The sequence below is a fragment of the Vulpes vulpes genome, chromosome 3 (assembly GCF_048418805.1).
Source record: "Vulpes vulpes isolate BD-2025 chromosome 3, VulVul3, whole genome shotgun sequence".
Lineage (NCBI taxonomy): Eukaryota > Metazoa > Chordata > Mammalia > Carnivora > Canidae > Vulpes > Vulpes vulpes.
Window position 1 is genome coordinate 18,101,440 of NC_132782.1, and position 14,887 is coordinate 18,116,326.

Here is a 14,887-nt window from a genome sequence, read left to right on the forward strand (position 1 = left end):
GAAGTCTCTATTCCCTTGAAGACACCCCACATGACTAGATAGTCATTATCTCATTTCATTTTCTGAAGGTAAGTCATGGCCCAGCCAAGGTCATGCCCTCCACCTTTGTTAAACTGAAACTCCCACAGTTGGTGTAGACTCCAGCCCTCTCTAACAGTTCTTGTCGCATCACATTTAAGGATCTCCTCCCCATTACCTGTGTAGAGAAATGTGAGCCAAGTTACCTCAGGAAGGTGATACATACTTGGGAGGTAGACTAAAGAAAGTTATGGAGAAGAGTATTATTAGACAGTGTTAGTAGGGCCAGTTAGTTCCCTAACCTTCAAGACAGACTTTATGGCTCTGCAGGATATCCAGCAGCATGGCCTGTGGCCCACCTGGGTTCTTCCTCCGAGCCCCAGTATTAATCCCTTTGTGCATAAATATAGGTTATCCTCATGGAGTAGCTTTTCTTTCACATCTGTCCTAGTCTATCCTCTCCTCTAGATACAAAATGTATTCCTTCACTGCTAGTTTTATTATTATCAAATTGACTAAAGTCACACAAAACGTGGAACTCTAATAGCAGTTCCCCTGGGCAGCCTAAGCACTGAGCTTTGGGGGCACAGCTTTTCAATAATCTGTTGAATTGACCAGTTGGTACAGGGTATCTGGTATAGAGAGAGCATTCAGAAAATTAAGTTGAATAAAAATGGTGAATGTTATCAAGTTACACCCTCAACTTTGGGGGTCGTGTGAAAGTATGTTTCCCAATTCTGCTTTATTTTTAAAGCAACAAAAATTCAGACCCCCGAACACTTTGGCTTTTTGAGTAGTTAAATATATTGAAGGAGAATGGCTTTCTTTTTCTCTGAGCAATCCAATCAATGTTGCATGTTTTTCTTTTTCAGAATTATAATTGCCCTACCTGATTCTCATTTTCTTGTTCACTCATAATTCTCTTTGAAGTCAACAGAATGTGTGAGGATGGGAGATTTGAGTTGAATGTGTTATTCAGAAGGAACTGCAAGAGTGAGATTTGGGTGTTTATTTGCCTGGAAACTATCTTTCCAAGTAATGACAGCTTAATGAGACTCACATACATTATATATTCTTTCTGGCTTATGTTCAGCTTTTCTCAAGTAAAGTTAACACATTCCGGATCTCTCTCTGCTCTTTTAACTCCATGGATGGGAATCGTTAATAGTAGACCTTTGAGACCTGTTAAGAAGGAAAAAATCAAAACCACCACTGACTTTTTTTTTCCCCAACAGTTAACATGTTGATAAGGTTAAGGCAAACAAAATACAAAGAAGAATGAGGGAGTATAGCGGGCCACATCATACCATCTGTACAACTAGAAACCCCAAGTTCAGGCTTCTATTTTTATTTTATTTTATTTTTTTGCAAATTCTGATTTCGTCATTTTTTAGCTTATTCTTTAGAGGTGATTGAGAACATTTATGTCATTGATCTCTGTTTTTATTTTTATTTTTTTAAGATGTATTTATTTATGATAGAGAGAGGGAGAGAGAGACAGAGACAGAGACACAGGAGGAGGGAGAAGCAGGCTCCATGCCAGGAGCCCGACGTGGGACTTGATCCCAGGGCTCCAGGATCGAGCCCTGGGCCAAAGGCAGGTGCTAAACTGCTGAGCCACCCAGGGATCCCCAGATCTCTGTTTTTAAAATAGAGGTTCTTACAGGGAAAATCCATGCTGTGTCCAGATGGGGAGGTATAGGGGAAAATGGTAGTGGGAGGAGGAGAAGAAGCCGGGAAAGTGAACAGTGGAATGGGCGGAGGCCTGTGATATCCGATCCTGATTGTTTCCTCAGTAGATGGAGGGAATCCAGGATGGCTGGGTATCATCGAAACCACAGTGCCCTCAGATCACTTCCTTCGTATTTTGTCCTTTGAGAAGTTAGATCCTGTTTGTTGCTGTATTTTGAATCAACTATGTGTCAGGCACCTTGCTAAAAGCATTGACCCATATTATACCACTTTATCCTCACAGGTGTCTATTGGGTTAGTATTAGCTCTGTTTTACCAATGAGGATTCTGGGACTCAAAAACACAGCTCAAGGCAAGTGGTAGAGTCAGGAATGGTCCAGGTTGTAGGATTTCAAGCCTGGAGTGTCACTTTTTTTCTTCACAAATTATTTAAGAGCTTATCCTTTAGGATATAAGAACATTTCTTGACAATGTATTGCATGATAAATGTGTATCTGTGTCTCAGTTGATTAAAAGCAAAGTAGGCCTAACTTACTAAAACCAAATAAATGAAGCATTCAGTAGAATTTTTTACAATCATAGAAATATTCTGTTTCTGTACAACACTAGTATCCACTAGCTTTGAAATTTGCTACTGTGACTGAGGTACTGATTTTGTCATTTTACTTAATTTTCATTGATTTAAATTTAAATAGCCACATGTGGCTTGTGGCTACCATATTGGACAACATAGTTTGGTTCTTAGATACTGGGAATGAGAGCCTCAAACAAGAATTGCTGTCCTGTAATGCCTAGGGAGGGCATCCCAGGGTTGCCAGGGGTTCACCCAGTTGCAGGCAAGCAAGCAGAAAGGACTCAATCCCTGAAGATCATGTAAGTGCTTCTATATTTTGCTGAGGACTCAATTTTTAGTTTCCCTTTCTCTCTAGAAACACATTATATGGGCTTCTTATGTAGGCTATTTTTTTTTTTTTTTTTTTTTTTTTTTGGTCATTAGCAGTGTAAACCAACTGTGACTATCTTAAGGAATATTGGAATTCATCAGAGAGATGTGGAGTCACACAAAGAATTGAAGGAGTCCTAGAAGAGCCCAGGCTTTCAAAAGGGCTTCTGTGGCAACAAGTAAAGACCATGCCTTATTGGGGCAAATCTGCTCCAAGCACCATAGGCCCTCACCTGATTCCTACATCCTAGGAAGGAGGGTCTAGTTGGCCCTTTGGTCACTGTTGACATCTTGTCAAAGGAAGGAAAAGCACTTTACCAGACAGTCCCCCAGAGACTGCCTGTGAAGAAAAACAGAAAATAGAGAAATAGGTAACTAGCAGACAAAACAAGAAATACACATAAACTGCTTAACACCTCATACACAAGCGACATGGAGAAATAATGTGAAGCTGAGTGAGTGGGTTAACCCCCATATTATTATCAAGAGATAAGGGATAGTAAAATACTTAACCCCATTCCATTAAAGCACTCACATTTAAAGTGAGTTGCTTTGGCTGAGTGTTTTCAAAGTACTTAATATCTATGACTGTGCCTAGCAGCCCTATGAAGAAGTCGGTACTTTCACTGCTCTTTTTCCAAATCAATAAACGAGGATAATGAAAAATTATGATTTGCTCAGAGAAAGGTAATTACTAGCACAGAAAAGATTTGAGCCCTGAGCCACTGACACCTATTTCTGTCCTTAATCCACATTGTATGTCACCTCCAATTTTGCTTTTAGCACAGAGGAAGATGGTAGGACTCTGTTTAACATTAATATTTCAGGCCTTTTATGTGCTAATGAGAGAAGATCTCTATTCATTAGATATGCTTGGAACATGATTTCACCTGATGAATACAAGTGCTTTCTAATGAGTTTTTAAAATTATATTTGTTCAATTTCTGTACTTTTCATCTACAGTTTCTTTAATCTTTTAAGATTTGCACTTAAAATTTAGTTCAGTTTTCCACTGGGCTTTAAGAAGAAAAGTAAACCCACCTATAACCCTATCAGGTATTACCATTATTAACATTTTGGTATGTATCCTTCCAGTCTTTTTTCTTTACATGTAGATGTATATTTTTAAATATAACAACAGAGTCATATGTAAGTAATTTTGTATTCTTTGTCACTAAAAAATATTTTATGAATATCTTTCTCCACCATTAAAAACTTTTCCACACTTTTTTTCTAAATATAGGTATCTTATATAACTGAGATCATGTTATATATGCTTTTTTGTAGTATGTTCTTTTTCACTTAATAGTATGTTGTGGATATCTTTTCAGATGTATATATGTATGTTTATATATATAAGTGAAACTACATCCTTTATTTCAGTTAATTCCATAAACACTTATCAAACACAATGTGTCATATAGTGCTAGGCAACAAAGTCACACCGATGCATGAGAAAAAGATCCTTTCATTTTCATGAACTCACAATACTATATGGTAAATATGTCGTAATTTACTTTCTTAGCCTCTTCCTATTGGATATTTACATTTTTTTTCCAAAATTTTTTCCTATAACAAACACGATGGAATAAATCAACATTCTCTCACCTAAATCTTTGCCCAGATAGGGGCACCTGAGTGGTTCAGTGGTTGAGCATCTGCCTTTGGCTCAGGTTGTGATCCTGGAGTCCTAGGATCAAGTTCTGCGTCAGGCTCCCTGTGGGGAGCCTGTTTCTCCCTCTGCCTATGTCTCTGCCTTCTCTATGTCTCTCATGAATAAATAAATGAAATATTTAAAAAAAAATCTTTGCCCCCATATACAGTCATTTCCTTACTTTAAAAGTAGGTGAGGAATGCTTCTGATGTTTACTACAACGTTGCTCCCTTATTGTCTTAATTTTGTATTTTATGATTAAACTCTGTCATACTTTTATTGTACAAATGCATGCAGGCATTTCAGTTCAGTAAGTGATCACAACTAAATTAATGTTATTTTGAATTTTAATAACTACATCCTTGATTTGGAGCATTTTCACATCATTTACTTTATCTTTCCAGCACCCAGCCCCCCACATATGAGACATTAAAAGGACCGTTATGATATTTATTTCATTTTACATGTGGGAGAAATCAAGGTACATGGAGCTAAAACTGCACATATCCTGGCAAATGTTTGGAAAAACTCCATGTGGCACTAAATAATTCTAGTTGCAATGGGCATTGTTGTCGTCATCAGTGCCATCTCAGTGGGTCAGTCTGGCTACTCAGTAATCGGCTGCCCTCGGCCATGGTTTGCTCTCGTATCACATGCCCAAAATAGGCTGAGATTCAGAGGCTTCCTGGGTTTTGTGGGTAAAAAGCTTTCTCAACCTTTAAGAAAAAGAGCAGGAAGTTTATAGCCACAATTGCCAGTGTTGACCTTCCTACAGTGACCAGGGGAATAAGTCCTATGATAAAGCTGAAATACATGAGAATCGGAAAAAAAAATGGGTCTAATATGGCATCGTTGTACTTGTACCAATCCTGATGCTTACCTTGTCAAGGATTCTTTGTTATGTCAACAGATAAAAGTCTTTGTCATTCAGGGCATTGTCACTACAGCTGAATGAATCTTAAGTGATCAATGGCTTATATTTAAATTTATAAAAATGTAAATACAGCAATACTCTTGGCCAAATATTTTTCCTTAGTATCTTCATTTCTTGTGGCTTAGTATTCAACATAAATTCTATGCTTTTGGCATGCAAAGAGTTCATTTCTTAAAGAGGAAAAAATAGATACAGATTTGCCACTAAATTTTAGCTAAAACTACCTTTACATATATTGTAGCCCTTATACAGAGACAAAGCAAACACAATAGCTTCCTCTACTGAAAAGGCATAGCCTCCATCATTTATTCTCTGTAAAACTGACCTGGGATGTTCTCTCTATAAGTTGACTTGGGTTTCCAAGGAGGAACTTCTATCAAAATTTGTTCTTCTTGTTGATGATTTACGAAACAGTATCAGGTTCTTATTCTCTGGATTAAGCTAAGTGTTTAGGGAAGATTATTTAAGTGTCTAAGGAAAGTTGTTATCTTAAATTTTTTTGAAGCCAAATTTTAGCATTGTAGTCCCCCATTTGGTTCTGTAAGTGTTTAATCCATATGTTGCTGTGAGAGCAATTTACTTCTGCAGATGTGCAACATGAGACTATTTCCAATAAGGAGAACTTGGTTTGATGATGGTATGTTGTGACCATGGTGTCCTCTTCCTCAGAAAATGACCAAATTATCAGATATTCCACAAAGTATTTTATTTACATTTTCTCAGCCTCATATCAACACCGTGGGATGTGTACTCTTTTTACATTAAGGGAGGAGACTGAACACATGGTGATTTTCTCCTAGTTACATAGCTAGTAAGTGTTAGAATAGTAGTGGGCTGAACCCAGCAGTGGGTTGTTAGTCCATATCCTAGTTAATTGTCTACTGTGAATACTAGCCCCTGAATTAAGACCAAAAAAATAGCCAAGAACTAGAGGCTTCTAAAAATGCAAAGAACTCTGAAAATCAGTGAGAAAAAAAATTTTTCTGAGCAAGAAAATGGGAGGCACATAAAGAGAAATGACAGCACAGAAAGCGGTCCTGTGAGCTCCAAGTTTGTAGGCTCATACAAACAGGAACAGTGGGATCCCTGGGTGGCGCAGCGGTTTGGCGCCTGCCTTTGGCCCAGGGCGCGATCCTGGAGACCCGGGATCAAATCCCACGTCAGGCTCCCGGTGCAGGGAGCCTGCTTCTCCCTCTGCCTGTGTCTCTGCCTCTCTCTTTTTCTGTGTGTGACTATCGTAGATTTAAAAAAAAAAAAAAAAACAGGAGCAGCTGTGTGGTGGGAATAACATTACAGTTAAACCCAGAAAGGCCAGGTCTTATGAAAAGTTCCCAAACTGCCCATTTTAAAGATTTAACATTATTTCTCCAGGGGCGGATCGATAATAATGAGGGTGACTAACTCCTGCAGAGCACGTAATATGTCTCAGATACTGTTCTACATGGTTTACCAATATTGCCTCATCTCATCCTTAACAGCCATCCTATGATGTTCACTGATGAAGAGACTGAGGCTCTAAATAGTCGACTAACCAACCAAAGGTCTCACGGTTTGTAAGTAGGGAAGCCTGGTTGTGAACCCCCGTGGTCTGATTTTGAGAACTTGCCTTCCAGGCACCTGCTGCATGAAGGAAGGGATAGATTCAGTTCTCAGGTTGTGGGGATGCTCCACAAAGGGCAGCGGAGTGGTAAAGAGGCCCCATAACACATTGGGAAAAACACAAGCTCTGAAGTCAGAAGGCCTGTGTTTAAGACCTGCATCTTAAAAACTGTATTACTCGGCAATTATCCTTAACCTTTCTGAACCCCGTCTGTATAATAGGAGTAATTACACCTGTCTTGCCCAGTTCATTAGGCTGTTGTGAGGATCAAATGAGGCTCTGTGTGTGAAAGTACATTGTAAACCTTAAAGCCCCATATAAATAGTGCCCCATATAACTACATTATTGCACCCATCATGAAAGGAATACAGCATAATATAAAGAATATACCAAAGCTTTGTCTCATCAGTGGGCAGATGACCCCCAAAGTTTGTTTTCAGCTGCTAGCAGAGATCTTGTATGCAAAGCAGGGCTTAAAAAACAACAACATTGAAGAGTATCAGTTTGAATGTTGATAAGTGTTTTATAAATAGCTGCATAATTAGCATGTACTTACTGCAAAAAGTATACATAATATTTTATTCCCTGTTGTAGGCTGTAATGAATCTGCTGCCTCTCCGTCCTAGGAGGTTTTCACTTACTTTCCCCATGATAATTTTAATACATGGAACCATTATTAGCTGAATTAAGAATAAGTAAATGAGCAGTAAAAAAAAAAAAAAAAATAGAGAGAAATTACAGGTGCCTGTGGTGAGTAAGATAATAACTAGGTAAAAATATATGAAATAATTACAGTGTTTGAACGGCAGAGCCGGCATGAGGAAAATGACTCAATGGAATTATTAAGCCTGCTGTTGGCAAGGTAGAAAGACTGTAGCCTCACTGTGGCCTTCACTGCTTCCGATCCTCGGACCTGATTCACTGAAAACAGATCCAGTTTGTCCTCAGCCATGTTTGTGTGACGCCAAAGGAACTGGTCCAATTTGAAAGAGATTTAGTCATTCTGAAAGTCCGTGCTCCTAGAAGTTAAATACCCAGTAACTAAAAGATTCTGTTTCAAAGATGCACCTGATGTTTGGTACTTGTGTGGACTCTGTCCACTCGATGACATTGAATATGAAGTTACTTAGAATGTATCCATGGTCTGTATTGGACATCTCGACAAAACAGAATTTCACATAATTTAGACAAAGGTTTTAAAGAGCTGTGATGTTTGTTTGTTTAGAAAATTGTGTAACATATAGCACTCCAAACAGTGTAATTAAATTAAGGTAACCAGTCAATCAACAAACATTTGAGGCCTTTTCTGTTTCTAGTTCCTGCTGTTAAAGGTTTCTGATTTAATGCTCCCAGATGGTGAAAAATCTTATTACCATAACAAGAGAAACCTCAAGTGAGGATTTGAATCCTCTCAAATGTTTGGTTAATAGCGATGAGTCACTGCCTTTTTTTTTTTAAGTAAGCTCTATGCGTAATATGGGCCTTGAACTCACAACCCTGAGATCAAGAGTTGGATGCTCCACCTTCTGAGCAAGCCAGTCACCCCCAGGCCACTGCTTTCTAAATCAGCAGGCACTGAACAAAAGCACTGGTTGAAACAATAGCAGAGAGGATCTAATTTGGACATTAGAAATGCTATGCCTTCTGACTATCAGATTGTCAGCGAGCTGCAGCAATTAATTCTTAATTTTCTGTACGTGCTTTGTCTTCTTTTGAGGATTTTTTTGCGATCAATTTCTGCATCTCAGACTGATTTTCCCCTTATCCAGTAAACATCAAGTCACCTAATTCTGCTGCATAATACATTTAGCATAATAAGATTTTATCTATTTATTCATGATACAGAGAGAGAGAGAGGCAGAGACACAGGCAGAGGGAGAAGCAGGCTCCACACAGGGACCCCTATGCAGGACTCGATCCTGGGACTCCAGGATCACACCCTGGGTGGAAGGCAGCACTGAGCCACCTGGGCTGCCCCATAAAGAAATATTAATATCAGACAAAATGTGACAACATAGACAGGTAAACAAAGTAGTGGGGAAAGAGTTCTAATCCTAAGAATTCCATTGACAGATTTGGAAAAATCACTTAAACTCTTCCTCAGTTTCCTTACCTCTGAAATGGTAGAGTTGGAAATATAATCAAAAGGCTTTGCAACTCACAGATTCTGTGAATCATCTGAAATCCACTCAATGTATCAATGATGACTTTGGCCATTTTGACCATTAAGGCCTCTTCTTAATTGTATTAAAATAAAAATTTAGTGGATAATTCTAGATTCTCTAAAGGACTTTTATCTAGCGCTTTATGAGACCATGTTATCTTTCTGTGTCTTTTTTGCCATGAGTTCAAGGAGCCATATTGCTTCTTACCTGAACTCAACTGTCATGACACAGGAGTCATGGCCTGACTAAAACAAGTATTTCCTTGTCATTTGACAAAAATCACTGGATTATGATGTATTTTATATTCTCTGCTAACTGCACTTAAACAGTTAGCCAAATAGTGTTGAAATAGTGTTGTTAAAAGTATCTAATGGAGGGGAGGGAATGTATCTTATGTGTGTGGTATCCATTGACAATCCTTTCTAAATTATTACTTGTCCTCGAGAAGAGATGAGTTTATATTCCACTTAAGACTTTCTCCATCAAATGGTTAATGCATTGTTCTGGTTCTAGCCAAAGAAGGTAATGGTTTTTGCAACCTTTCTGATGTGTTTGAATTTATGAACAAACTATATTTGAAATGTTACTCTTTTTCGGTTGCATTGTTTTACATCATATTGAGACAAGGGCCCTGGTGGGACGTTGTCCCTCACACACACACACACACACACACACACACACACACGCACAGCTTTGGCTGCTGTCCAAAGGGAATATAGTTTTTTCCCTCTCTCCACTGTTTTGTAAGAGGTATATAAAATCTAAAAATAAATCACATAAATCTCTTAAAATCCTAGGGAAAGTGTTATGAAAATCAATAGATGCCCCAACACCTCATCTATAACCATTTCAGGTAGAATCAATTACAAAAAGTCTTCTCTGTGTTCCTTGAGAATCTGATTCAACCGACTGTCCAGATATGGAACAATATGTTGCCTATGGAGGAACAGAATCCTTGAGCATATGCATGGATTCAGCTTATAAAAGTACTATTACCCCCACCTCCTGTAACATCTGTAAGGGGAAAAGGAGACTTTGTGAAACAAATCAGTGCTTCCTTTTATTTTTCCAGAGGTAAAAATACTTAACTTTCATGAGAAAAGAAAGCAAGCCTTATTCTAGTCCCTCTGGATTTGGTCATTGCTGGCTCCTGGGAGCCTGTAGAGCTACCCATTAAAGCAGAGGATGCTCAGACAGAGGACTCTCAGCTCTGACTTAGGTACTCGTCAACTCTGGGAAACTTAGAACTCAGGGGGGAAAAAAAGGGAAAAAAAAGAAAAGAAAAAGAAGAAATCTCTTTCTCATCATGATTTTTGTTTCCCAGATGTAATCACTCTCAATAATTTCATGAACCCAAGCACTAATGTCTAGTCACTATAGTCACTGTCGGGGGCTGGGGGGGAAGGGGTGTGAACGACAATGGAAAGAGCCATGTCTGGATTTATAAGCCCTACCATTTATTCACTGAACAACCTCGGGCAGATCTCTTCTCTCTGGTCTGTAAATATTTATAGAGAGTATTATATGATCATATGAGCACATTGAGCATATTTATTATAAACCATAAAGCTCCACACACATTTATAGCGTTCTTATGTTAATCCTTCCAATCATGTGTTCTATCTTTCATTGTAGAAAAAAAAGCAGATTTCCTCCACAGAAGTCAAGAAAAATCTTTGTCCTGACCCACAGAGATAATGTAAATTAAGTATTCTCTCCTAAGGCCTTGTAGAATAGCCACAGGTGTGCCACTGATATCATTGTATCCAAGTCACAAGAGTTTGCATTGCTTCCTGAGTCCAAGTCAAGATAACCTGGAGGGGTGCCAGGTGGCTCAGTCGGTTAAGCCTCTGACTCTTGGTTTTGTCTCAGGTCATGATCTCAGAATCTTGAGATCAAGCCCTGTGTCAGGCTCTGTGCTCAGCATGGAGTTGGCTTGAGATTCTTTCCCCTCCCTCCGCACCCCCTCTGCTCCTCCCCCCACTTGCTCATTCTCTCTCTCTAAAAATAAATAAGTGAAATATTTTTTTAAAAAGACAACCTGGAAAGTTAGCACTTGATAGCAAATTTGATAGTTCGAACCAACTTAGTCTATGCAAGTAAAAAAGACTCAATCTCTCTCTCTCCCTCTCTCTACTGCCTCTTAGGTAAACCAGTACATGTTTTTCAATCAGTCAAGAATAACTCACTTGGTGCCTATGTTGCTGGGTACCATAAAAATAGTGATAAAATGTAGTGCCCACATTGCAGTTCTTTGGAAAGAAAAATCAAGTCATGTGTGCATACAAGCAAGAGGCCTAAGGGTTAATCAGAAAAGAAATAATTTTCACATAAAGTGATCTTTCTCCCCCACCCCCTTTTTTTTATTGTAAGTTCAGAGAGAATTGTAGCAATACAGGTTGAGCAATTTTCTTTTTTATGAATCCCGTGCTCAATTTATGAAAGCCATTTTGCAACCCATTTACATGCAGTAAACCTTTGCTTTAAGGTTCTGTCATTTACCTTGATCATGATTATTTATAGTCCCTTTAGAAAAGGCCCTTTACTGGTTTGGCTCTCAAGCACATCACTGGCACAAGGATTTTCTACTGAGCCTTTTAAGTCATGGTCGTAAGCTAAGGCACAGCTGGTCTTATATAGCCAACTATGAGGCACAGGAGTGTTGTGTAATGGGAAAGAAAACTAGCTGGAATGAGGAGTCTTGGTCAAAACCAGCTCCATACTCTCTCTCACCATGTGATCCTGGCCATTTGTGCTCCTTTACAGTCAGTTTGCTCACTGGTAGGAAGGGAAGGATGCTTTCACCACAAGATGTAAAGTAGAACTTCACTAAGGTACTCTGAGGTTAAGCATAAGTGACAAAGAGGAAATGGTTCCATGAACTAATTGTCTGCAGCATGAACCACTATAAATCAATGAAAAGGAATGGTGTGTCTCATCAAAAATCTTTCTCAATCATATAATATATTCTCTCTACTGTAATACACACATGATTGTAAACAGAGCAGAAGCCTTTACCTGACCCACAGTAAGACACTCAATTAAGTATTTATCGTATCAGTGGATAAATACCATAGGTAGCTGAAAGTCACTGTGCTAGGCATGGTACAGAAGACAGGGCAAATAATAAATCATCCCAGTTGCTCCAGAAGCTTATAGTTTTGTTAAGATGTCTAGCCATAAATGCACAAAAAGCCAGTATGAGTTAAATTGTGGTTCTAGACAGGAGAAGAAGTTATGATATAGTGTATTTAAGTACCTCACCAGATCCATAGAGCAGGAACCTTTGCTCTTCCTAACTCTAGGTGAGCCTGTCTTCCTCCATCCTTACTTTTCCCCACGCACTCTTGGTATCGGTCACGGCTCCAGTGGAACTTTGATGCCCACGAAGAAGGGTTTAGCTGAAATGTAGACAATGAAGTGAGTGGCTTTATAGAACTGTGTGCAGAATTGTGGGAACCAAAAAGGGATGGCAAGGCACCGAGAGACAGGCAACAGTCGGAAGCATTGCCTCCCCTACAAGTGAAAGTCCAAGCAGAGGGCAGGCAGGGAGTGTGACGAGAGCTAGAGCTAGATGCTGTAGGAACCCTTGTCAACACCCAAGTCCCAGTGGAGCCGTGCAAGTTTTATTCCTTGGACAACAATCCTATCCAAGTCAGCAGACATGAACCAGGGTTTCTGTGCACTTGGTCCAGAATCTTTATGTATGTAGGGCTTTCTTAAGGGGCCAGGGAAGGGATCCTATCAGTCCAAAAGGCTGTCTTTCTGAAACTGGGATCTATCATCCTCTGCTTTTGCAAGTAGCTCAGTGAAATGACCACATGTCTTCCTTAACTCCGCGGCACTTACCACGCACAGCCTTCACAAGGAACAGAACAAGAAAAAATGGATTACGCTCTCAACAATAAGAGGCGAGTCATCCGCCTGGTGTTGCAGTGGGCCGCCGTGTACGGAGACGTCCTCCAAGAGGATGACGTGGCTGTGGCTTTCCTAGAGGTATGGGGAGTCATCCCTTCCAAGAATATATCTCTGCCCTGCAGTTACCAGGACTACCCAAAAGCACGGCAGCTTCCCCAGAAAGACCATGATTGCAAATTCTAGTCTTTGTTAACATGTTCATCAGGAAGGTACTATGAGAGAAGTAAAGAACAAGATCATCCACTCTCCAGCCTTTCTCATTCAATAACTGGTAGCGTTTTAATGTATTTTCATTTGCCTGTTTTTCTTTGCATATTTTCTGTGGTTGTAATCACATGGTACCCATCATTTTGTGGGCTGCTTCTTCCACTTTATATTAGGATTTTTCTGTGTCAGTACAGTCATTCTAATAAAAGTTCCTAATGACTTTTGAGTGGCTCTGCCAGAGATACACTTACTTTTCATAATGTTGAACATTTGCATCACTTCCAGTATTTGCATTCCTCGAATAATAGTACAGTGGATATTTTTGCATAAGCAGGTCTGTCCTAGGTTACATTCCTAGAAGTGGGATAACTAGATCCATTAGTACCTCTTTTAGGGTGGAGTGAAACAACATTTGATTGAGGACTTTCTAGGACCATGAGGTAGTTCCAAAGGGACATGATTTATGTCATAAACACTGCTTTAAGCTGAACTTCCCTTTTTCTTCCCAGCCCCACATTGGAGCATTGGCCTTGGCATTGAGTCCTTGATGACTCACTCTGTCCTCCGAAACTTCGATGAGGATCTTCTATGTAGGCAAAAGGCAATGTGGCTTCTCTTTCAAATGTTATCAGCCTATATGTTCAAGAATGAATTACCCAAAAGAAAAGTACCTCTTCTCTCCCTTTTCATCATATAATTTGGCAGGCAGAGAGGTGGGGAAGGGAGGGAAGGGAACCATGAGGGTCTCTCAAGGCTATGGAGTGAAGTATTTTGAAGATATTAAGGAATAATAGTAGCTTGTGTCGTACATTGACTCCTGGCTTCTACCAGTTGAATAAAGACTGTTTTGCAGATAAACCAGAGTGGTGGTTAAGCTGACATTGCCACAGCTGTCACCTTCTGCTGTGGAGGCCACTGGTTCCAAGCTGCTGCTGCCTGGTGGTCAGGATCATTCCAGGGACGTCAGTAAAGGGTCCTGAGTTGATACAGACTCAGAATAATGTCAGTACAGTACTGAAGACCATGCCTGCATTTTACCACCAATAATCAACCACAACTAATGGGAAACATTAAATAAGCAACAAATGCTAAAATAATTTTCAAAATAAATGTCAAAAATGCCCTGAAAAAATATTGAGGTGAAAAAATGTTCTTAAAGTATGAGCTCCTTTCTAAAACATTGCATTACATTGCCTTTCATATAAATATCATATGAACAATTCATCTGCTATTTAAAAAAGTGTTTCTGAATTTTTTTCATCGTGGTAAAATATTATAAAATTTGCCATTTTAACTATCTTCAGGTATACAGTTCAGTGGTATTAATTAAATCACAATGTTAGGCAGCCATCACTACAACCTATTTCCAAAACCTTTTCTCACTTGCAATGTTGAATTTAGACCTATTGTAACATTTTCTTTCTCCTGTTTGTCTCCAGTCATGAAACCATGGTCTGTTGATGTTAGTAAGGCAGATGACGGAGGGACCCATCTCTGTTGCTCTTTACAGAATTGTGTGCCTTTGCAATTCTTATTAAAAGCCTTTGCCCTTTGCCAATTACAGGAGTTTTATGTGTCTGTATCAGATGATGCCCGGATGATCACTGCACTCAAAGAGCAACTGCCCGAGTTAGAGAAGATTGTCAAACAAATGTAAGGAAGGGCTTGGCTTTGGGGTGTGTTTTCATCAAGTAAGTGCATGCCTCTCAGTCAAAACATTTTCCAAAAGGTCCTTCACCCCTAAAAGGTGAAACCT

General features: G+C 39.3%; 1 protein-coding gene across 24 annotated transcripts in view; it reads left to right on the forward strand.

Moving 5' to 3' along the window:
• Positions 1-14,887, forward strand: part of RAPGEF4 (Rap guanine nucleotide exchange factor 4) — a 284,923-nt gene that overhangs the window by 237,589 nt on the left and 32,447 nt on the right. For all 24 annotated transcript variants that reach the window (XM_072751936.1, XM_072751937.1, XM_072751935.1 and 21 more), the window contains 2 exons: positions 12,852-13,002; positions 14,696-14,784. In XM_072751936.1, coding sequence (XP_072608037.1) covers positions 12,852-13,002; positions 14,696-14,784 — 240 coding nt within the window. The remainder of the gene's footprint in view (positions 1-12,851; positions 13,003-14,695; positions 14,785-14,887) is intronic.